General features: G+C 43.6%; 1 protein-coding gene across 2 annotated transcripts in view; it reads right to left on the bottom strand.

Moving 5' to 3' along the window:
* Positions 1-25,312, bottom strand: part of PRKCB (protein kinase C beta) — a gene marked incomplete at its 5' end in the record, with an annotated part of 311,242 nt that overhangs the window by 70,994 nt on the left and 214,936 nt on the right. For both annotated transcript variants that reach the window (XM_082600409.1, XM_082600408.1), the window contains 4 exons: positions 6,750-6,896; positions 13,827-13,923; positions 20,143-20,277; positions 21,461-21,617. In XM_082600409.1, coding sequence (XP_082456535.1) covers positions 6,750-6,896; positions 13,827-13,923; positions 20,143-20,277; positions 21,461-21,617 — 536 coding nt within the window. The remainder of the gene's footprint in view (positions 1-6,749; positions 6,897-13,826; positions 13,924-20,142; positions 20,278-21,460; positions 21,618-25,312) is intronic.

Genomic DNA, 25,312 nt, shown 5'->3' on the forward strand with positions numbered 1-25,312 from the left:
AAGGCAAAAGGATAAGGCACAGGTGAGTGGGGAGGAAGTGTAGGCAGCAAATATCAAAAGAGCAGTTTGATTCTCTGGATATAGTCAGTGAGTAAAGGACAGAGAAGGGAGAGTCAAGGTCACAGAAAACATCTTTAAGGATACGGGAAATGCTGAGCATGCTTCTCATCTAAAAGAAAGGAGATAGGGGAGAGGGAAGATCAGAGACTTTCTGTAGCTTCGACATATACACAGAAAATGTAGCAAAAGACTTTATGTTCTTAGGAATACAATGGTAATTGAAGTACCAAACTGTCATGTGACTGTAAGATCTTGAAGGCAGTTTTTCAAAAAATGTGGCACTTCTACCATTGGCAATACAAGGACAAAATTATTTTTCTTTTAATAAATTCTCCTAAGAATATATTAAAATAAATATATGACTGCTAGATCAAGCCTGTGATTTCAAATACATTATCACTTAGGGCAATGCTAAGAAGAAGAAAAGGAAGTCAACTAAATCAATTAAAAAAAATATTTAAGGGGAATTCCCTGGCAGTCCAGAGTTTAGGACTGCGCTCTCACTGCCGAAGGCCCGGGTTCAATCCCTGGTCAGGGAACTAAGATCCCACAAGTCACACAACGCGGCCAAAAAAGAAAAAAAAAAAGAGAGAGAGAGAGAGAAAATATTTAAGATAGTATAAAGGAAGTATGTACATGCTTAAAAAAATAAACAAAAAAAATAAAAACAAGTGCATAAATAGGTAATAGTTGGGAAACTTGGCCAAGGCTATACTCAACCCTTTTGTACAGTCTGAATCTTGAGCCAAGGGAGTTGGTGTCAGCACCTTGGAGAGTGGCACCCAAATGCTGAGTCTCTGCGGTGCCATAGGAAAGGGGCCACTGGTTAACACTAAATGGCCTCCTTAGTGACACTCAGGCACTTAATATCATCAGCCTCTTGGGCATTATTCTAGGAAAGTCAAACACCAGAAGAGGAGGCTTAATGGTTTTGTCTCTCACCTCTCAGCTTTTTATTTTTGATCATCTTCAATGCATACAGAGCAGCAGACCTGAATGGGACTTTTTGAAGAGATAAATGTAATACCGGGACACTCAGTTTCTAAAGACTTGCCACTTTTCCTTTTAATTTTATAAGCTGCTGACTTCTTCCTACTTGATTTATTCCTGGCTTATGCTATGCTTCAGGAAAAGCAGCACTAACACCTGGCACGTTCCATGATTTGAACACAAGGAAATGTCATCGAGAAGAGAAGATTAAAGTTTTTTGCTTGTGGGGCATGAAAATTGGGAGTTCTAAAGGTTAAAGTCAGAAGGTCTTTCATGTCACCAAGAAGAATTCCAACCACAGCTGAAAAGTAGGGCATATGGCTGAGGCCACTATCTTTCCATCAAAATTGTTCTCCCAGCGTCCCTTGCACTGAGTCATGTGACTAAATTCTCTGTAATAGTGTGTAGGCAGAAGTGATGGGCGCCACTTCCAAAGCAAGGCTTTTATGAAGCAGCTTGTGCCTCCTCTGTACTCCTTCCCCCCCGCACTCTGAGTATAGACAAAAACAAGGCAAAAACAAGGCTGTAGGGATTGATGGGGCTGCATAAGATGGAAGGAACCTGGGTCACTTAATCACCATATGGAGAGCATGGGTGAGGCCAGGAACACCCATCTTGGACTGTTACATGAATAAACATTTAACTTCTATTGTGTCGGAGCCAGTATAGATGTAGGGGTCTTTTTGTTATGGCAGTTGGATCCACCCTAACTAATAAAGGAGGTTAGGTGTGTGGGGTCTGGAAGAAGAGATGTTCTTTTTTTTTTGCCACGCTGCATGTGGGATCTTGGTTCCCCAACCAGGGATCAAACCTGTGGCCCCTGCATTAGAAGCACAGAATCTTAACCACTGGACCGTCAGGGAAGTCCCAGAGGAGACATTCTGAGATTTCCATTTACTCCCTCCCCTCTTTGCACAGTTAACTTAGCTCATCCTTTAGATAAAGCTCAAGAGCCTCTTTCTCCCAGAAGCCTTCCCTGACTTTGGCCAGGGCCGATCCCACTCCCGCAGGCTCTCCCAGCACACGGCAAACATCAGAGCTGTACTTTATATCTGTTAGTGTGATTTTTTTTTTTGATTAACGTTTATACTCCCACTGGGCTTCTAAGTATGCATTTTTCAAAATTCATAGAATGATACACTTCCTTGTGCATTTTGTTGTATGTAAATTTTATTACCTTAAAATGATCAGAAACAAATGTTGAATTCTGGTTAAATGATATGCATGCTGAAGAGTTCAGATGTGAAGTGTACCGATATCTGCATCTTGGTTTGAAACGATTAAAAAATGGGTTGACAAAGAGATGGAGAGACATGTGATCACACATATACAGTCAAATGCTGGCTGCAGAATCTAGGTATTGGGTATTATGGGTGTTCATTGTATAATTCTTTTAACTTTTCTGTATTTTTAAAGTTTTTCCTAATAAAATGTTGGGGGGAAGTTCAAAGAGAGTAGGGACTATGAGTACATTACATAAATAGAATTATTCTATGTACAGTGTATTTTATATTACTAATCATAATATTCTGTGATTTGCTTCTATTTTTACTTGATACTATGTCATGGATATCTGTCCATGATGACAGATAGACAGACAGACAGAGATATGAGAGACACAAAGACCTCATCCTTTTGAAGGTATCATGGATACACCATTATATGTTTAACTTTCACACTACTGATAAACATTTGGGCTATTTTCATTTTTTTTCTATTACTGATCTTTTCCTATGATAGCTCTTCTGTGCTGCTGGATTTGAGCTTCTTTATGTTAGCTCTAGGTCCACCACAACATGTTCCTGCCCTCCCCACACCACCAACCCCCCAGCAGGCCAGTATCCTCCACAGGCAGGAGTCCACGAGTATAAGAAAATAATAAGAAAGCCCTCATTCAAACTTCCCAGCATGATTTTCTAAAAACATCTGGATCATACAAATCATTACCACAAGCACATCTGAAGTCTCAGAAAGCAAGTGATACTAGCATTAATTAAATATCCAATGGATATTTATTATGGCACTTTAGAATTAGGGGAATCAAGTCTGTAATGTACAGAGTTGTATTTGTGCTGTGTATACACGTTATCAGAGACTTGCTGTGTTTATAAGCTCCACTTGTATAATCAGTCTGAACAGTGCATATCTGCCCAATATATATACCTGGAGCACAATTTTAACTGCAGAAATCACCTGACAACCACAGAGGTAAAATTCTTGAAAAGTGAAAGGTTGGCAAAGCAGAAGTCAAAGGTTCAAGAAATCAGAAAAAAATAGAGAGGATAAAACTATAAAAATAAACATTAAATAACAAATGAATAATACATGCAAATGTTCTGCAACAAAAGTTCTAGAGGGCGTCTATCTCCAAGTAAGCCAGACATGCCAAGAGGCCCTGCCCTGGTGCAATAATGCTCCCAGGGAAATGCTTTCACATGGTCAGGAAAGCAAACTCTCCAAATTTTTCTTCTTTTTAAAGTTTTTGAAACAGGGTTTACTCGTTTGGAACTCAATGGCTTTCACACTTGCTTTGTCCCTTGTTTCATTTTCATAGGTCTTAGCAAAATGCTTGTGTCTCTCCCTAGTCGCTCCACAAATTATTACTGTCTCTAAGAGCACGTTTTTCTGGGCCAGATCTGATACAGTGGGCCTGCGGGAGGGGAGGTGTGAACAGATTACCCAACGGTCCATGTCTTTCATCTTTGGCGGGGGAGCAGTTACTGCTGCTGTGTTCTTCCATTTAAGGGGGTTGATGTATATATCCCACAAGACTGAAACATGGTAAAAGTAGGCATTCAAATATAAAACCACATTAATTTAAAACCGCGACTGGCAAAACAAGAGCTGCAAAGGATTACTCTATGTTTTAAAGGATGGTAGAGGCTTTTGTTATTCTAGTTTGCTTTCATGACATACTGTTGTTTTCCTCTGTGATTTATTTGATGCCACATCCCCAGTCTGGAACAGAACTCTCAATTATTATAACAGTTTCCATGGAAACATATGATCTATTCTCTCTCATTCCCTCACTGTTCCCCAAGACCCATTCTCCCACTTCTCTACCCACCCCCCAACCCCAATCCTTTCTGTAAGACCCTCCAGAACTTCCATTCCTCAATCAAAAACTCTCCAGTCTGTACTGCTGAGTGATCAAAAAGGTGAAGAAATATGTGTGTGGGCTGCTAACTTTTGAGGCAACAGGACAAGAATAAATATGCATATTTATGTTTGTTAAATTAGCAGAGAGAAACTGGAAAGATGCAAATTAACAGAACAGTTTGTATACGGAGGGCAGTAGCAGCAAGGGGGCACAGAAGGATGTGAACCTGAGTGGGAGCAAGACTTCTCAGTGTTTATCCTTTTAATATAATTTTAATTATGAACCACGTGAAAACACTGCTTATTAAAAATATAATTTAATTCTTTAAAACTCCCCGACAGCCTCAGCTTATTAGAACCTCCTCTTCATTGAGGCTTCATTCTTCCTTGTCATCACGGAAACCCCCCCATCTTTGAAATCTAAATGCCCTTAGTCTTCCTAGCATTTGAAACCTCTTGGCCTCACCCACTTGTTTCTCATCCCTAGGCCTCTAGACTCCTTCTTTCTCCCCAAGGTTATAACCCTCTTTCTGCTTTGACTTCCTTCCAGTCTGGATGTCATTTTTATTCATTTATTCAGTACACTTTTGCTGAGTACCTGCTAGAACGGGCTCTGTTGGATCTGCAGTGGGCACCCCTCTTCCCAGAAGCCTTGACTCCCTTATTACTGTGATCTTCTAGGGCACCGATCCTGCTAATCACCATCCTTAGCTCAAATCCACCATCTACTTCTCCATCTCCACCCCCAGGCTGCTCAGAGCTGCTGGCAAAAAGGGCACAGTGGCATGGACCTCTACCATCACTACTGCTTATTCTCTAGCCTTTTGGACCTCCAGGCTGCTCAGCAATCTTATTCCGTGTTCCTACTCTCTATTCTCACTCCCTGCCAAGGCTCTTCAAACTTTGGGCCACCACCTCAGGTTCCTTAGCCCATCACAGCAGATGGATGGACCTTGTGGCCCATAGAGAAAATTCACGCATTCAGTCTAGACCCTGAATGAATTCAATCCACAGGCACTGGAAGTACAGTGGTGAACATGACAGAGCTCCTGGCTCTTGTGGAGCTCAGATCTTAGAACAAGGAGACAAACCAACAAACAAGCAAGAGAAGTATCATCTGGTGATGGGTTCTAGGAGACAGTTAAATATAATGGAGAATGAATGAGTGGCTCTTTGAGTGGTAGTTAGGGAAGACTTCTCAGAAGAGGTGGTATCTAAGTAGAGATGGGAATTACAAGAAAGAGCCAGCTCTGCAAAGAATAAAGGGAACAGCATCACAAAAGCTCTAAGAGAGGAGGGAGCTTTGTATGTCTCAAAGAACCTCTTGTGGCCCAAGCCCAATGGGTGATGGGGAGAAGGAAAGGAAAAGAAGGTATCAAACAGAGAACAATTTAAGTTGATCAGAATTTAAAGAGTGATGTAAGCCAAGGACACAGTATAGAATTTAATCTACTTGTGAAGTCATTGAAGGGTTTTAAGCTTGGGAGTGATTTGACCTAATGTAAGTTTTTAAAAATAACTATGGCTGCTGCATAGAAGTGTATTAATTATAGGTCACAAGAGTGGAAGCAGGGAAGCCAGTTAGGACTGTCTGCAGTGGTCCAGACGGTATTGTATGGCATAGATTAGGGCTGCATTAGTGAAGATGGAGAGAACTCAGTAAATTCATGATATGCTTTGGAGGAGGACCTGTCCAGACTAACGAATGGATTATGCACGCCTGGGGTAAGGGGAGGACAAAGAGGAGGCAAGGATAACTCCCAGATTTTTGACTTAGGCGACAGAGATGGGGAAGAAATTTGATACTTTTGCGCACCTGAGTTCATGGTCTGAGACTGATATGAGACATGCTGGTGGCACACACAGGGATTAAAAGACTCACAACACTAAACAAGTCAGGAATACTTATGACACAATCTCAACTTCAGTAAAACAGCATCTCCTAGTACGTATAATAGCATCCAGAATCACTCTACGAGTCCCAGGGTCATCCTTCGATTGTGCTGCTGTTCGAAAAGAACCATCTCCATTCTCAGCTGCAAGAGTAATCTTTTCCAAAACCAAATCCGATCATGTCACGTCTCTGCTTAAGACTTCCAGTGGCTCCCCCGCTGCACTGTGAATAAAATCCTAACTTCTCATCGCAGCTTCTAAGGCTTTGCATGATCAGGCCCCTCCCACCTCTGCAACCTCACATCCTGCAACCTCCCCCTGCTCATGACATTTTGGCCCCAGCACCTTCTGATGGTGCCTAGAATGTGCCCAGCCCTTGCCTACCTCAGGGCCTTTGCACTTGCCGTTCTCTCTCTCCGCTGCGAACATTCCTTCCTAGCTCTTTGAATGTATGGCTGGTTTATTCTCATTCTTCAGGTCTCAGTTTCTACGTCACTTCCTCAATCTGAGTGGGTCCCTTCTTGATCTGTCTGTGACACAGCACTCCATTCATTTCCTTCACAGTATTCGTTACCAACGGTAGTGTAGCTCTATTTACTTTTCACTCTCTCCCTCACTGGAATGTAAGCCCCATATGAACAGCAAAATGTGCCGGCCTTGTTAGCTGTTCCTTCTGGAGCAGGTGCCACCACCCAGCTGTACTGTACCTTGCCAAAGCTGCCTTTTCCAAGCACCATCAGGAAGTTAAAATCGGTCAGTTTCATCCGGTCCCTGTTCCCATTGTTGTCAAATTTGGATATGGTGTTAGTCGTCTTTTCTTCAGGAGTCTTGGTCCCCTGATTGATCTTGGCCCTCTGGAGGGAGAAGCACACAGAAAACATCATCAGAGCTTGAGGAGGCCCTTGTACATGCTCAAACGCATGTATAGGCCGCAAGCTGTGGTTCCTGCAGCTCATGCCCCCAGCTTGGTGAAAAGCATGGCCCAGCTTCCACAGTGCAAACCCAAAATGTGGAGGCCAGCCTTGGCACCTCATTTCTCTTTCATCCCTCATGTCTCATCCACCACCAGGAACGGTTACTGCTTCCTCCCAGCTGTCTCTAGAATTCCTTCTTCTCTCCATCTCCACCAATACCACCTGTCATCACCTCTCACCTGGACAACCCACCTTGGTTCCCTCCACACTGGGCTTTACATGTAGTCACAGTGATCTTCCACTTCTTCATACTCAACCAAGTCACCACCTGCTTAAAATGATTTGGTAGCGTTTTTAGGATAAAGACTTTGGTGCTTTCACTGGCCCAGATGGCCCAGTATGACCAGGCTCTACCTGCTTCTCCAACCTCTTCAGCATTTTCTCGGCTCCTTCTTCCCTGAAACACAGCTTCATCCTCCTTTCACATCTTTGAGTCCCAGTTCCCTCCCACTTCAGGGCCTTTGCACCTACTGCTGCTCCTGTGTGGATGACTATTCTCTCCCCTTCGCCAACCTAGTTACCTCCCGCTCCACGTTTTCACCTCCTCGGGGAAGCCTTCCTTGATTCTCTCTGTCTGGATGGGCTGTGCCTATCTGCTCCCTTCATCCACCTCACTTCCCATTTACACTGCATGATAATTGTCTGTTCACTTGTTTTCCCCAACAGACTGGAAACCTGCCAGGGCAGGGAATAGGTCTCATTCTCTGCAATTTCTCTGACAACGAGCATACTTTCCAGTTAAATATTTTGTTGGATAAATGGATAGATGAGGCCCATGTTTGTCCTCAGTGCAACGGGGTAGGGGCCTGCTGCTGTGAGCAGCAGAAGGATGAATCAGAATGGCAGCAAACGCTGTGAAAGCAGGGGAGAATGGGAGGCCGGAATATTTGTGATTGGAGTCTAAAGTGGGGGATGTCTTGTAGGACTGAGCCCTTAACCTATGGGGTCTGCACTAACTCCAGGTAGCTAGCGTCAAAACGGAATTAAATTGTAGAACACCTAGTTGGTGCCCACAGAGAACTGGAGAACTTCTTGGTGTGGAAAACCCACACACTTGGTGTCGGAAGTATTGTGAGAGTGTCAAGTTTTCCTCCATAGGGTATGTAGTTTTTAGCATCCGGCTTTTTTCACTCATCCTAATGCCCTTGAAATTCACTCACGTTGTTGCTTGAATCAGTGATTTGTTCTTTGTACTGCTGAGTAGCATTCACTGTTTACATTTATTCATTCTTCTGTTATGGGCATTTGTGTTGTCTCCACTTTTTGGCTGCTAACAAGGCTGCTGTGAGCATTCTTGGTCCAGTTATCTTGTAGTAAAGATATGTTAAGATTTAAGTGTCTCTGGGACGATTAAGTGTAAATAAATACCCAGTAAACTGTTGTATTATGTGGTTTTCGGGTTAAGAAATGACATAAGAACTGGAGACAGGGACTTCCCTGGTGGCACAGTGGTTAAGAATCCGCCTGCCAATGCAGGAGACACGGGTTTGAGCCCTGGTCCGGGAAGATCCCACATGCCGCGAAGCACCTAAGCCCGTGCACCACAACTACTGAGCCTGTGCTCTAGAGCCTGCAAGCCACAAATACTGAGCCCGAGTGCCACAACTACTGAACCCACGTGCTGCAACTACTGAAGCCCGCATGCCTAGAGCCTATGCTCTGCAAGGAGAGAAGCAACCACAATGAGAAGTCCGCGCACCGCAACAAAGAGTAGCCCCCGCTCGCTGCAACTAGAGAAAGCCTGCACGCAACAACAAAGGCCCGACACAGCCCCCCAAAAAACCATTAAAAAAAACCACCAAAAACTGGAGACAGATTTGGGGGTTAAAGCCTAGAGGGGGTAGTTAAAACCAGATCATTAGGGAAATTGCAAACAAGAAAAGAGCCTCAAACAGAAATTGCATTGCTTTTTCAGGGCCATGTCCTCCCATAATCCCAAATTCTCACCCTCCAGCCCCCAGAGATTTTCCCAGGCTATCCCAATCCAAACATATCCCTCCCTCCCTCCCACCATCCTTGCTTTATTATGATGTCTCCCACCTTCTCTGAGTCCCAACTCAGGACCCACCCGATTCACACACTCCAATCTCCAGTCTGTGAAGATCCACATCCTGACTGCCCCTGGTCCCCAGTCTCCGTTCCAGCCCTGAGGTTTGCTTCCATCCACCTGCAGGTCCCAGCACCCCCTGCCAGTGGAGCATGAGTGAGGTGCACACACTTCCCCATTTCTCCATCTGCCTGCTTAGAGGAAAATTTTTTCCCTGTTCTTCAAGGAGCAGCAAGTGTCCATCAGCTTGATTCCTCAGTCCTTCAAGCAACCTTCTCTCCTCTGAATTCTACACTCCATCTCAATTTGCTTGTGTGACTCTTCTCACAGTTACATGCTATAGACCGAGAATGTCTGTGTCTCCTGAAAGTTCATATGTTGACATCCTAACCCTCAAACTTGATGCTATTAGGAGGTGGGGCCTGTGGAAGAGATTAGGTCACGAGGGTGGAGTCCTCATGGGTGGGATTAGTGCCCTTGTAGAAGAGACCCCAGAAGAGTCTCCTTGCCCCTTCTGCCACGTGAGGACATAGTAAGAAGAGGGCCATGGGGTCTTCCCTGGCGGTCCAGTGGTTAGGACTCCAAGCTTCCACTGCAGGGGCCGTCTACCCCTGGTCAGGGAACTAAGATCCCACATGCTCTGGGCGTGGCCAAAACAAAACAAAACAAAAAGAGGGCCATGAAGCAGGAAGCAGCCCCTCACCAGACAACGATTCTGCCAGCACCTTGATCCTAGACTTTCCAGCCTCCAGAACTGTGAGAAATAAATGTTGTTTAAGCCACCCAGTCTACTGTATTTTTGTTATAAGAGTCTGAACTAAGACAGAATGTTATCTCAGCCTCTAGATGCTAGATCAGAAGTCTAATAGCCTTATCGGTCTGGTCTGCACTAATATTTAAATTAGTTGAGATCTGTTAAAAATCAGGAGATGTCCTACAAAAACTCAAATCCAGGCTTCTTCTAAAGAAGCAGATCTGGCAAAACCGGGCCCCATCCATAGGGCTGGGGCGTTTAGACGGGACACGGGGTCTCCAGTTGACCGTCATCACCACCACATCCTGCTGTCTCACACTAAGCTTTTCCCCCTTCTTGTTACCTTCCCAGTTCTAAAAACATCTGGGACAAGAACCCTGTCCTGTGTTCCTCTGAACGTCCCATGTCTCCCAGCGGCCTCATGCCTAGCAGGTCCTCCATCAAAGAACAAACATTTTAAAATTGAGGCCCAAATTTAAATGATCCTCTATCTTGCTGCGTTGGATACGGCTTCAGAAACAGGAATACACTAATGGTTGCCTTTTCATGTATGTAATTTAGAGCCCTAGGACTTGGTGCTCAAAGATAAAGCAAAGAGACACGCTTCTGAGCAAAGAGCCCTGCCTGTTTCCAGACTGCGCTACCGGAGAGTGAAGGCGTCCCGGCTGCCTGGCTCCAGGGCCCCATCTCAGATGAGGAATGCCTTTCTTGGCTTAAACTAACCTCCACCCCCACAAGGAGCTCCAACGGCACTCCCATACCCAGCAGTGGCGGGAGACACCTCTGTAGGCTAGCGGTCCATGTAGATGCTCCCCAACCCCCAAGCAACCCTTCCAAAGACCAGAAGGAGCAGGTCCTGAGCTTTATTTATTCCGGGGGGTGGTGAGGCAGGGAGAGGGCTGCTAAGGATAACAACCACCTGACATCTGAATGCTATGACATGCCAGACACTGGTTTAAATGCTATCTCACGCACTCTTCACATAACCATGGGAGGTCAGAAGTGCCATGATACATACAGGTGGGGAATCAAAAGCTCAGAGAAATAAAGTCACCTGCCTTCAGCACCGAGCAAGGAAGGGACAGAGCTGGGATTCCAATCCAGGCAGGCTGGCTCTCGAACCACCTGAACAGAATAGGCTACGCTGCACGCATGTGGCTCCAGGTATCCAGCCAAGATCCCTCGGCCCTCTCCTCTCTATACCTGGGGCTGCTTGCCGCTTACACCTGTGACTCTGCCTGCAGGCTCTTTTCCTGGTTGCAGGGGCAAGCACAGCCCACAAGCAGGCCAAGTTGAAAGTGCTGGCAAGTTAATACCGCTGGAAGCAGCCTTCAGCCAGTGATGGAAGGGGACCTCGTGGATAATACTTCAGCTGCCCGCCCCTTGACTGGAAACCCTGCGGCCCGGTTAATCCCCGGCAGGATTAAACCCCAGCTGCCCACAGTGGTAACTTGCTGATCATACTTTTCCAGCTTCCTTCCTTTCCCTGCCTCACTTTCCCACTGCTCTAGATGCTTCTTGGGCTCGCCTCCCAAAGAAACCACCTGCACTTGAATCCTTAGGGTCTGTTTCTGGGGAAACTCAAAGTTAGACAATGACCAGCTGAGGGATATTAGAAAGTTGCTTAACCTCTCTGGGCCTCAGTTTCCTCATCTGTAAAAGATAAAGGGGGATGATAAAAGTACTGACCAGTCACGGTGGTTGTAAGGACTAAATTAAATGACTTAATATTTCTAAAGCACTTAAAACAATAAATGGCACATAGTAAGCATTTTATTAAATTAAAAAATTCTAAGCCTGTCAGAAGACAGGCTGAACCACACAAAATAGAGTCTTCCTTTCCCTGGCCCATCGGCAAGGCCACAGCCAGACAAAAGTCCCCAAACAGAGCCTCCTCCAATGTTCTGAAGCATACCACATGTGGTAACTTCACCAAGCTCACCCTACCGTGAAATTCTATTACCCCAATTTCTGCAGCTCGATTTTACTGTCACTCAGAATTTCTCCAGATAAGAGGCTTGAAAGTAATTTCTGAGTCATTCTGGGTGCTAATTGGTTATTGCACAGGGATTACATTTCTCACGTCCAAGGTCAACTGAAATTCCTCTATGTGTCTGAGAACAATTTTCGGTCTCTTGGAAACATTTTTTTAATCAACAAACTATGGTGTGGAGCAATTACCACTCAGGCATAAACAAGCGTTTGCAGGCTCTTGCGGGAAATAAAGGACACATTTTGTTGCACGCAGATAAAACAGTCCTTTCCTTCAAGCCAATAACTGGCCCAGACAAATGTTCTGTTCATGTAGGAAATGTTTTCCTGGGTGTTCTGAAATGTCACCCTGGCTGCCCTAAGACAGAAGAAATCATTTTGCAAAATTGAGACTTCATTTTATACAAGAAAACACTGGTCTTGGTTTTTTCACCCACAAGAGGACATTTTTAACTCGGGAGCAAACGGACACCACTCCATCAGAAAGTTGAAGGAAGGAGAAGAAAAGGGTTCTCTGGAAGGCCTGCCCTCCTGTCCTAAAACAGTATCACTGTCCAGTTCTTGACTCTCCTGGGAGGGAAAGTCCTTTCATCAACTCATTTGGGCTTGAGTGAGCTGCTCTGTAAGGATGAACCTCAGTGATCCAGTTCACTGGAGAATGACTGTTAAGTCCAAGGCTAACATGTTTATTCCACTTGTTTCCATGAAGGGAAGTCCCACTGGGTCAGAACTGTCACCAGGTTTTACGGAGGGCACAGGCTCAAGACAAGGGTCAGTACACAAGTATGAGTCTTATCAAGTTGAGGGGACACTAAGATGGTTCTTGGAATAAATGCCAAAACCCTTGCTAAAGTCAGCACAGTCCTTCTACTCTGACCCCACCCACCTCCCAGCCACACCGTGAACTCACCCTTTGCTCTCTCTTCTCTACCCACACTGGCCTTCTTTCAATGTCACAGAGTTGCTATATAACTCCCCACCACAGGGCCTTTGCACCTGTTCGCCTTTCTGAATGGAATGCTCTTTTCCCCTCTTTACTTGGTTAACTTCCCTATTGTTTCCTCAATGACTCATTCCCTGTCCTCTCAGACAAGGTTACATTTCCCTCTTATATCTTCTCAGAACACCATAGACCTCTCTTTCACAGAACTTTACCTGGTCATATTTTGCTTCTATTTGCTTGTGTGATTACTTGATGAATAACAATGACAGTAACCTATTTCATTTTAGCTATTTTATACATTTTTCAGAGTTAGTAGGCCATCATTACTTATCTAGAATTGATGATTTCCCATCAGACTCAGTATATTAAGTTTCTGTGAACAAAATAACGTGTTTTCCCTTATGAAACTACTTTAAAATCACTCAATACACATATAATGAAGGGACTCAAACCCATTTTCCCCAAAACGTTTTCTTTGTAAAACTGGGATGTGTCCTACATACCTGCTAGTCTCAAATATAGAGTTTATTTGGCTCCACAGAAGGGAAGGGGCTTATCTGGGGTAGAAGCAGACCAACGCTACGGCCCAAGGTCAGAGCCAAGGGCTCTTAATCTTTGAAAAATGCATCCATGGGTATTTCACAGAGTCACCAGCACCATCAATTCCATTTGTTAATACAGCACCATCCTGCCGACAGGTCCAAATCCAGATTCTATCCCTCAGCAAGCCTACTTGACTGAGCTTCCAACATATCTCTACCCTGTCCACTGCTTTCGTTCACCATTACTAACATCCCTGTCCAGGCCACCATCAGAATGACCTGGGTAGTGAATGAACACTCTCAAGGAAAAGTTTAAATCTGAATGAGGACAGGGAGGCAGAATGACTTTACAAGGCAGGGGACACTTAACTGGGGTCTTGAAGGATAAACAGGAGTTTTCTGGAAAGCAGAACAACATCGCAAAGGCACAGGGTCAGGAAAGGCCTCGGTGGAAACCACACCATAAACAAGAAAAACAATACAGAGGCAGACTCAACCGGTTCCCACTGATGCCGAAAGAAAGACATCTTACCTCAAATTTCTGCCGCAGTTCCTCATTGCCCTCACTGCCTTCCGGTGGCACAGGTACGTTGAAGTACTCGCCTTCCTCCTGGCTCAGTAACTTAAACCTAAAGGGAGCAAAGGAAAGACAAATTCCATGACTCTACTTAATATCATTTTGTTGATTAGGATAAGGGAGGGAAGTCTATAGAAAGTTCTGCTTTAAAAACATGTGTTGGGCTTCCCTGGTGGCACAGTGGTTGAGAGTCCGCCTGCCGATGCAGGGGACACGGGTTCATGCCCCGGTCCGGGAAGATCCCACGTGCCGCAGAGTGGCTGGGCCCGTGAGCCATGGCCGCTGAGCCTGCACGTCCGGAGCCTGTGCTCCACAGCGGGAGAGGCCACAACAGTGTGAGGCCCGCGTACCGCAAAACAAAAAAACATGTGTTGAGGGTTTTTTGCTTTGGGGTATGTGTGTGTGTGTATAGCCAGGGACACTATATATTTTTATAACCATCAGAAACACATCAGAAAAAAATGGGTTTATAGGATGCAAAGTTCTCTGCCTCTCTAAACACACACAGACACACACAATTTTCTTGATTATATCATTCAATGTTTCTACCTACTTTTTTGGTCCATTATGTGCTTTCTGATTCTGAAAGAATGTTGAGGAGCTCCCACTGTCAACGTATTCCTATCATGCTGTCCCGGCATTTCTATCCCCTTTCACTGTACCATGCTGCCACCCGGCCATCCCAGCACTTGGATGACTCTGGACTTGTCTCACTGATGCCATTTTTCTATGCAGAAACCTTCCAAAGTGCTCAATAGTCAAGCTCCTGAGAAAGTACACAAGCCCTGGAGTCAAACTATGCCTGGGTCCAAATCTCACCTCTTCCCTTGCCTCTTTGGATAATTGAATAAGCTAGGTAGGCCCTCTGAGCCTTGATTTTTCTCATCAATAAATAGGAATAGAAGTCTTTTTCCATAGGATGACTGTGAAGCTGAGACATGATGATGCATGTAAAATGGTAAGCCTGGTGCCTGGCATTTAGCAAGTGTTCAATAAAAGGTATCATCATCATTGTTACTGATATTAATATGACTATAATAAACAAGATGGTTTCAGTTTGTTTCTAGACCACAAAGATGTTTCCATCTAGTCAGACTGAGATGAGTGTGAGGAAGGAAAAGGGACACTCCAAAGGCACTGGAGTCAGCAGGGGGAAAAGAACCCCAAACTCCTCACCCCCGGAGACTTTCTAATCAGAATTTACAATTTTCATCACAATTTTTTTCTCCATTCACAAATCTTCCTAGGCAGCTTCTAAAAACAGAGAGATAGGTGACTCAAAGCAGAGATGACAATTTGAGCCTGGACACCTCCACATTTAATATTCAGTGCTCATCTTCCAAACTGCCAAAGAAATTACCAAAATAAATACAAAAATAAGAGAACATCTGTATCTTTGCTGGAAATCAAGAAGGGTGCTATACACATAGCAGGGACTTTCAGGAAGTTCTGCAAATTAAAGTATTAGTAAGAGAGCATGGAGCAGTGTTTGGCAAAATTCCTCCAGCTTTGTGGATTTTGCTAAATCTGGATGTTATTTTTGACAATGCTTTTCATTAAATCAGCTTTTCAAATAATAAATTCACTTTAAAAAGACACTTTATATCTCTTCTTTGTAAAGAAAGCCAACAACACTTGTTACAAGCAGAAAGTATGTATCTGTAAAAGATGAAGCATACGTGAATCAAAGTTACTCAAAGCCAAGTAGATGGTGTTGCTTACCAAAGGCCCTGAGACTAATACCTGCCCCTTTTATTAAAATGGGAGATCAGCAAGCAGCAAGGGTTAAAGAGTATTAAGGATACACCAGCGCCCTCTGAGACTTTCTCTGTAGTAAACTCAGGAACTGAAGCAACACCAACAAAAGAATAGTTTTGGGACTTCCCTGGCGGTCCAGTGGTTAAGACTCCACATTCCCAATATAGGAGACACGGGTTTGATCCCTTGGGGAACTAAGATCCCGCATGCTGCATGGCGCGGCCAATAAATAAATAAATAAACTAAATGGAAAAAAAAAAGAATAGCTTTGTCAGGGTACAATTCAATATGGCTGATGCCCCAACCATGTACTACGTAAGCCATTTGGGGCCCCATACCTTGGAAAATACACATCAAAGAGGATTGACCAGCTGTGATCAGCCAGTGGGAACCTCAACAGGACCCCACTAACAACCCTGGAATAGACCAGCAGGGACTGGACGAGGGTCCAAAATTCCGATCCACATTCAGCAAGTACAGGACACGTCAGCACCTGGGGCATTGGTTAGAGCACGGCACCACCACCTCACGTTTGCTGTGGCCAGTACGCTGTCACTATGGCCTCCAAATACTGACAACTGTGCCCATTAGAAAAGAAGAGCAGGAACCCCTTCCGACTATGAGATGCACAAAACCGACAGGGGGAAGATGCCCCTCCCTGGGGCAGTAGGGCTGCCTGCCGTGCAGCTGACTCTAGCCGTAGCCCTCTCCCAACTACCTACAGGACCAGGACCATCGAGCCAACAGAGAAGAACCCAAAAAAATACAAAATGCTCCTTTCTCCCTTCATCTGGACGTGAAAGATTAGAACAGGGACACTCAACATTTCTGTGTTCACCCTTTTATAAGGAGTGCATGTGGAAAACTCATTAAAATAAAGAGAAACGATGAGGATCGGATTCCCATGAAATAGAACTGGTGCCAAAAGAGAGAAAATTCCAGAAAATATCTAACTCGTATTTTCAGTGAGATCCAAGAGGTTGATGCATCTATGAAGCGGCAACAATCTGAGCTTAGGAAAGATGACGTTCAGAAGAAAAATATAATCAGTAAATTTTAAAATCCATAGGAGACAGTAAACGCTAGGATGGATAATTCAGAAAACAACTAGTGAATCAGTGGACAAACTAGAGAACTTTTTCTGGCAGTTGGCTTGATATTTATTATATTAATTAGAGTTGAATGGAATGCTGTATATACCATTAAGAAAAAATGCATATTACCAAAATTAACCTACAACATCAAAGAGGGGAATATTGCAACATATATTTCAGCAAAGATATAGTATTATCCTTCTTACATAAAAAGTTCTTCTAGGGCTTCCCTGGTGGCGCAGTGGTTGAGAGTCCGCCTGCCGATGCAGGGGACACGGGTTCGTGCCCCGGTCCGGGAAGATCCCACATGCCGCGGAGTGGCTAGGCCAGTGAGCCATGGCCATTAAGCCTGTGTGTCCGGAGCCTGTGCTCCGCAACGGGAGAGGCCACAACAGTGAGAGGCCCACATACCACAAAAAAAAAAAAAAAAAAAAAGTTCTTCTAAATTAATAAGAAAATGATAGGCAAAACACTGGAAATAGTCACTTATAAATACAAAAATAAGGCAATATACAAATGAAAACATTCAACATAATTAGTAACAAATATATGTATAATAATAATAAATACTTATATTATAAAATAAGAAAAGTATACATAAAAATGTGTATCATATTTTGTATGTATATTATGTAAATATGTATAATTAGTAACAAAATAGGTATAGCCTTTGCATCGTCTTTGAAATTTATAATACCAGATGTTGACAAGTGTGGGTGAAATGAAAAGTCTCACACAGCATTGGTGAGAATGTAAACTGACTGAAAAAAATTACAGAACATTATGGCAAATACTTGAATAATGCATATGGTCTCAAAGCCATTGATTCCAGGCTTAGGAATTTTTTAGGAAATAATTAAAGCCATGCACAAAGGTTTCACTATAAGTATGTTTACTGTAGAATTATTTATATAGGTAAGTATTGCACATCTTATAATAAGAATATGATTTATGTACATTGAGGCTGATCTCTAAGAATGGACTATATGAAGCTACTAAAAATGATGTTGCCTAAGATTACTGAATGATAGGGAAAAGCGTTCATAATACATTGTTAGGTGAAAAATGCACACTGCCAAACAGTATGGACAGTAAGTTTTCATTTTTGTTTCATACACACACACAGAAAAAAACTCTAAAAATGGTCAATAGTGATTATCTCTGGGCAATGGGATTCTGATAATATTTTGTTTGCTTATTTATATTTTTCTAATAATTATTCAATTAATAATAATGACTAACACTTACTGAGTGCTTACTATTTACCAGACACTGGGCACTTCACTTATATTAACTAATTTAATGTCACAACAATCCTATGACTTAATTACCACTATTATCTCCAAATGAGGAAAGAAGGCACAGAAAGGCAAAGTAACTTGCCCAGGGGTACACAGCTAGGAAGTGGTAGGACAGAAATTCTAACCCACGAAGTCTGATTCCAAAGCTTTAGTTATTTTTTGTGTGTGATAAGACCAAAACATGACTATTAGTAATAACAAAAGAAAGCTTAAAGAAATATGACTTTGGGCCTCCCTGGTGGCGCAGTGGTTGAGAGTCCGCCTGCCGATGCAGGGGATACGGGTTCGTGCCCCGGTCTGGGAGGATCCCATATGCCGCGGAGCGGCTGGGCCCGTGAGCCATGGCCGCTGGGCCTGCGCGTCCGGAGCCTGTGCTCCGCAACGGGAGAGGCCACAACAGTGAGAGGCCCGCGTACCGCCAAAAAAAAAAAAAAAAAAAAAAAAAAAAAGAAATATGACTTTAAGGTAACAATGATTTAGGATAATCTGTTCAGCTGCAGAAAAAAAAGAAAAGAATGAAATAGCAAAGGAAAAAAATAAAACCTTTAGAAACAGAAACACCATGATAAAAATGGAGAAATTAAGACCAAACATGTTAAAACACTTCCCTACGGAAAAGAGGAAAACACTTCCAGAATGACGTTTTCTTTTTTCTTTTCTTTTCTTTTTTTAAATCCAACAACATGTCACTTTCCTTACGGAAAAGAGGAAAACACTTTCAGAATGACGTTTTCTTTTTTCTTTTCTTTTCTTTTTTTAAATCCAACAACATGTCACTTTTTACACAAAGCCAGAGGACTTGGAAAGACTGAACATGGAAGCATGGAAAATGATCGACTAGGCAAGAGGTCCCTACAATTCTGCAACCAAAGTGGACAGGTTAATTCTCTCTGTGTGGGACAGTTTCTCCCTAAATCTTCACATGGTCCATTCCCTCACCCCCATCAGGTCTTGGCTGTATGTCACCTCTTCAGAGAGTCCCTTCCTGAGCACGCTATTAAACCAGAATGTCACCGTCCCCTGGCAGTCCCTACCCCTGTTTCTTGCTTACTTTTCTCTATAGCATTCATCAGCATCAAACACTATTTTCTACTATTTTTGTATCTCTAGTGACTAGAACGGAGTGGACACTCAATATATATTTGAATAAAAGCCTACGATAAATGTGGAGGAGAGACAAGGAAGTTGTAAGGAGGACGATGGAAAGGATGTGAGGGCCCAGTGATCCATTCTCTTTCTTGCTAAACCAGTTTGATTTTGATTGTCTTTCACTTGTAACTGAAAAAGCCCTGAGCAGGGACCATTCAGAAATGAGACAATTTCTCTTAAAGAGATAGGAGCACCCCTAATTACTACTTCTCCCAAAGTTCTAGTGCCAAGGTGGGCCATCTCTTCTGACTCCTTTACTCAGATAACTGGGAAAGAAACAGTTGCCAAAGAGGACTTATCCAGCCTCTTTGATGGGAATATTGGGGCAGGATTTTTTTGCCATTAGAAGGGAATAAAGCAAAAATGTCAGAACAAAGGAGATTTTGCAGCTATGACAGCAACCTTCCAGCACTTTTGTGACCAGCCTTGGTCAGCAGTCCCAATGAAGAAGCATCTTCTAATGGAGTCAAAAATCCGACAGTGGATTACACATATCTTCTGGGTAAAGTGTGAGCGCCCTTTTAGTGCCCATGGGGCCTGTCAAGCCATATAATTGTGTAAAGTGGGGCAGTGTAAAACAATAGGGACTGGTGAGGACTGTGGCAAATAGAAAATCCACATCCTGTCTAAAGGGGGTATTAACTATTCAACTGTCCTCATTTTTGCCCTCTAGGTCCAGATTTTTATGGGAAATTTCCTGATTTTGAAAACATTGGCAACTAATTCTTTTTTCTTTTCTTTCTTTCTTTTTTTCTTTTCTTTTTTCTTTTTTTTTTTTTTTTTTTTTTTTGCATAAGGACTAAATAAAACTATCTATGAGGCAGAACCAATCCACCAGCTTTCACTTTGTGTTTCACTTTGTGATTCTGCCTTAGTGTTTCACATTTAGGAGAAAAAAGGAAACAGACTTGCTCCCACATTTTGATGGACCAAGCTGTACTGTTGCTTTCAAAGTGAAATTTCCCTTACCAGCCATCAACACCAGCTTTCTGCAGTTCAGAAATCCCAAATGATAAAGATCCCATGAAGTCATTCCTGCTGGTCAGATCCCAATCCCAAATCTCTACAGACAGTCTTCTGTCTTTGTCGGACTCTTTCAGCTGGCTGCAAGGAGAAAAAAAGAGAAGTCGGTGGAGGTTATGGTGATTTCTCAAGCAGATGAAATGTACAAGAGGACAAAGCCTGAAGGTAGGAATTTTTAAGGATTACAAGCTGTTCAGTTTCCATCCCAGGCAAGCTCCCCAGGGAGGTAGAGCTTTTCCTGTTTTACAGCCTGTGGTTTAAACAGGTGGAGGACCTAGGCCAGCTCTGACAGGGACAGTTCTAACTACTTCTGCTGCCTTATGTCCTAACAGGATCCATGATGTTCAGGAAATCCTACTGACACAGTCACTATAAGAACTATAGATGTCAATCATATAATTGTGTGAGTGTTTGCACACATGGGGGTTGAGGATGAGGCTGAGGAAATGTATGAAGGAAAGAGTCTTGATGGTGCCAGTCTAGGAGAAATTGTTCTAGGGCATGGCCTTGACTGAGGCTGAGATAGGCCCCCAGTTTTGCCCTGAGAGGGGAAACAAGGAATGAGGCACCACAAGGAATCATGCTTTTGGCCCATGGCCCTTGAAGTCAGACTGTCTGTCGCTGAATCCTGCTCCACCCTGTATTTGTTGTGGGACATTGGCCTGTGCTTTAACAACCTCTTTAAGCCCCGGTGGTAAAATGGGGATGAAATGACCAACGAAGCTAGATCAGTTAATACAGTGCTCATTATACATAGTACATGCTCAATAAATATCAGCTGGTATATGTCATATTTGTTGGCCCAGATGCATCAAGAAGTGAACCCACATTCTTGAAGCACTAGCCAGGTAAAATCCTCCATGGCAGCTGGCAGAGAGCTCCCAGCAAGCTACAGGCCCAGCATTATCCACACACCCAGCCCTAGAGAGGTCATCCCCACACCCTATGGGTTATGTCCCATGTTTGCCAAGACCCAGAGCTTCTCCCACAATTTGCCTTCACCTAGCAACACATCACACTATTTTCCATCCCACCCACTCTCCCACACCAGAGACATTCTCAGCACTGTATAAAAAAAAATTCCAAGTTTTACTTGGCTTGCAATGCAAAAATGCAGATGGAGGGAGGAAGGAAAGGAAGGAAGGCAGGAGGGAGGCAGGGAAGGAGCAAAGGAAAGAGAAGCTGGGAGAGGACCTCCCCAACCTCAGGTGGCCCACAACCCAACCTGCACCACCCAGGCTGGGCTGCAATGATTTTAACTTACAATCTAAATGTCTCGTTCCACTCCGGGTTGAGGGAGCACTTGATGGTTTTGGTCTTCTGCTTGCTCTCACTCTTGGGATCAGGAATCAGTTTCAGTTTCACGTAAGGATCTGACAAGCCATTAGGGTCCATAGGTACAAGGTTTTTAGCATCTCTTACTAAAAACAGAAAAAGCAGTTTTAGCATTAATAGCCCCAGAATATTTAAGCACCAGCTACTGATGGTTGTAGAACCTGTGAAAAGATCACTGGCATCACACTTACTTAATGGGAATTTTCATTTATTAAAAACAACAGCTAAGAAGCGCACAAAATGAGATAAACTGAAAAGATGTAGACTCTGCTCTATAATGGTTTAAAATTGATTTCGGACTTTCATACTGCTCTTCCCACTCTGCCCTGTAGATTAACTGTAAGTTCTCTAATCTTATTTTCCAAAAAGTCTACAAGAAAGATTGGCTTTTTCCATCTAGCATAATGCTTTCAAGGTTCATACACATTGTACTTCATTTATGACTGAACAATATCCGCTTGTATGGATATATCAAATTTTGTTTATCCATTCAACAGCTGATCAATATTTGGGCCATTCCCACCTTTTGGCTACTGTGAATAGTGCTGCTATGAACATGTGTGTACTCTGACACAAAAGGTCACATATTCTATGATTCCATTCATATAAAACATCCAGAACAGGTAAATCCAAAGAGACAGCAGACTAGTGGCTGCCAGGAGCTGGTGGTAGGTGGAATGGGGAGTTACTACCTAATGGTTATGGGGTTTCCTTTACAGGTGACAAAATTCCTTGGAACTAGATAGAAATGATGGTTGCACAACACTGTTCATGTACTAAATGCCACTGAATTGTACACTTTAAAATGGTTAATTTTATGTTATGTGCATTTTACCTGAATTCAAAAAGAAAAAGCTAAAAGACAAAGAGTTGCCCTCTAAACCAAAGTGCAACTATTTTCCATGTGGCACCCATAACCAGTATCCAGACAGCCCATAGAGAGAAAAAGAGCAGCATTACCATTAGGCTCCACCCTCAACCAAGAACACCCTGGGTAAAGGAGGCTTAGAGAGGGGAAAGAAAGCAGAGGTCAGCAATGCAGATGCAACTGGGAATAGGGAGGATAAGGTAGAATAAGACATCAACCTGGAGAAATGGGAAGAAGTTAGTTAGGAGTCAGTTCAAAACCAGTAATGCAGACAGCCAAGGGAAGGAATGTATTAGCAGACTCAATCAGACTATCTGCTAGAAGGCTAATAAATAATGACTCCTACCAGGAATGCAAAGATGGCTCAACCTTAGAAATCTATTATTAAAATATTCATCATATTTATAGGTCAAAGGAGAAAACCATAGGATCATTGCAATTAGCTAGAAATAACAGGAAATTTTCTTCACAGGATAAAGGATATCTGAAATAATAGACACCAAAGTTAATGATAAATGCAATCCCATTAAAGTCAGGAATAAGACAAAGATACCCATTACCACAGCCATCATTCAACATCTTTTCTAAGTATTTCATAAGTGTAATAAGATAACAGAACCAGAAATGTAGGGGTAAAGCACCCCCCATTCCCTGCAACCTTTGCTTCCACTCCCATCACCTCCTCCCTGGTGCTTATCATCCAGCAATTACACTACTTTTTCTTTTTTTTCTTTTTTTTCAGTACGAGGGCCTCTCACTGTTGTGGCCTCTCCCATTGCGGAGCACAGGCTCCGGACGCGCAGGCTCAGCGGCCATGGCTCACGGGCCCAGCCGCTCCGCGGCATGTGGGATCTTCCTGGACCAGGACACGAACCCGCGTCCCCTGCATCGGCAGGCGGACTCTCAACCACTGCGCCACCAGGGAAGCCCTACACTACTTTCTTAAACTCAGTTTCATGTACCCCACGATCTTATGCCACTTCCCATTTTCCAGTTCATTAACTCTAGTACCCCACTGCTACAGGCCTTTCATCACCAATCAGTCTATTGAGCACAATATATTTTCTCTTTCTCCCCATTCCCTCTTGCCTTTACTCCATTCACCCCCAGTTTAGAGTTTTGGGTGCATTAAAATCACTCCCTGAAATTACTGTCAACTCCCTTACTCCTCTTTCTTTCTGTTTTATCTGACAAACACAGCCTTAGTTAAATTCAAATATTTTCCCTTTATTTTCCTACATGCAAGCAGCTAACCACTGCTGGGGATGGGAGTCAGGGGAGGCTCACTTGCCTCAGATCATATAGCTAGTAAAGGGTTGAGACTGAATAAATGAAATGAGGAAAGGGCTGGGTGGACTGTCTGAGGAGTGACAAGGGACCCCGGGACGCAAGTTGTAACTTATTCTGCATTGACACTGTTCTGAACTCTAGTACATGGCCCTTTCTTCCATTTATCCACAGGCTGAATTCATGTTCCACCTCAGCTTGCAAGTTGTATCTCATTTTTTGCACCAAAAGCAAGAATTTTTCCTCTTTGATTTGGTTAAGCTCAATAAGCAGGTCCCTGGGGCTTCCCTGGTGGCACAGTGGTTGAGAATCTGCCTGCTAATGCAGGGGATACGGGTTCGAGCCCTGGTCTGGGAGGATCCCACATGCCGCGGAGCAACTAGGCCCATGAGCCACAACTACTGAGCCTGCCCATCTGGAGCCTGTGCTCCGCAACAAGAGAGGTCGCGATAGTGAGAGGACCGTGCACCGCAATGAAGAGGGGCCCCCGCTTGCCACAACTAGAGAAAGCCCTCGCACAGAAACTAAGACACAACACAGCAAAAATAAATAAATTAATTAATAAACTCCTACCCCCAACATCTTCTCAAAAAAATAAATAAATAAGCAGGTCCCTAATGTGTTAGGCATTCTGCTAGGTACTGGTGACAGGGGGGCCAACATAAGATGTTGATCCTGTCCCCCAGGAATATATAAAACCAAATTTATTCAAAGTGTAGTTGATTTCTCATGAGACAGTAGCCAGGCCATTTAGTGTAGTGGATACAGGGCTGTAAGACGCCAGGGTCTGCATCTTGCCTAGCAGGTATTTCACATGTTTTCTTTGTGCGGTCGCGGGCCTCTCACTGTTGTGGCCTCTCCCGTTGCGGAGCACAGGCTCCGGACGCACAGGCTCAGTGGCCATGGCTCACGGCAGGCGGACTCTCAACCACTGCGCCACCAGGGAAGCCTGGCATTTCACATTTTTAAACCTCAAATTCTTGATGAGTGAAATGGAGATAATACATACCTCACTGGGTTATTATAAGAGTACAGTCAGACAAGGAATATACATGTTTAGCACAGAACCTGGCACCTAGGGAATAGTCAATAAATGCTAGCTATATTATTGCTATTTCATTGTTATTAAAATTCATATGCAGTGCCCCTTTTGCCACATTTGTCTATTTTTATTATGAAGACTTAACCATTTCCAAACAGACTGATATTAAACAGAACCACTTGTGGTTTTCCTTCTTGAGAATAATGCATCCGACTTTTCCATTTGAACCCTTCTAGAGGAATGCTTCTCAACCCTCAGCGTGGATAAGGGTCACCTGGAGGACTTGTGAGACACGTGTTCCCACAGATAGATTCTGATTCAGTAAGTCTGGAGTGACACCTGCTCATTTGTTTCTCTATCAAGTTCCCAGGCGATGCCAATGCTGCTAGTCCACAGAGCACACATTAGGTAAAACTTTCCTAGATGATATAATTTCTTAATATCCCCATGCATGTCCCCCATGGAATACAATCTCCAACTGTTACTTTCATTTATTGAGCCTTCCAAGGAAAACAGCATGTGCCAGTTTCTAGGCTGGGATCTTGGAATGACACATCTATCACTCTAGGGAGCTGCATAAAAAC

Source organism: Mesoplodon mirus (assembly GCF_964341445.2).
Source record: "Mesoplodon mirus genome assembly, chromosome: 15".
NCBI classification, from domain to species: Eukaryota; Metazoa; Chordata; class Mammalia; order Artiodactyla; family Ziphiidae; genus Mesoplodon; species Mesoplodon mirus.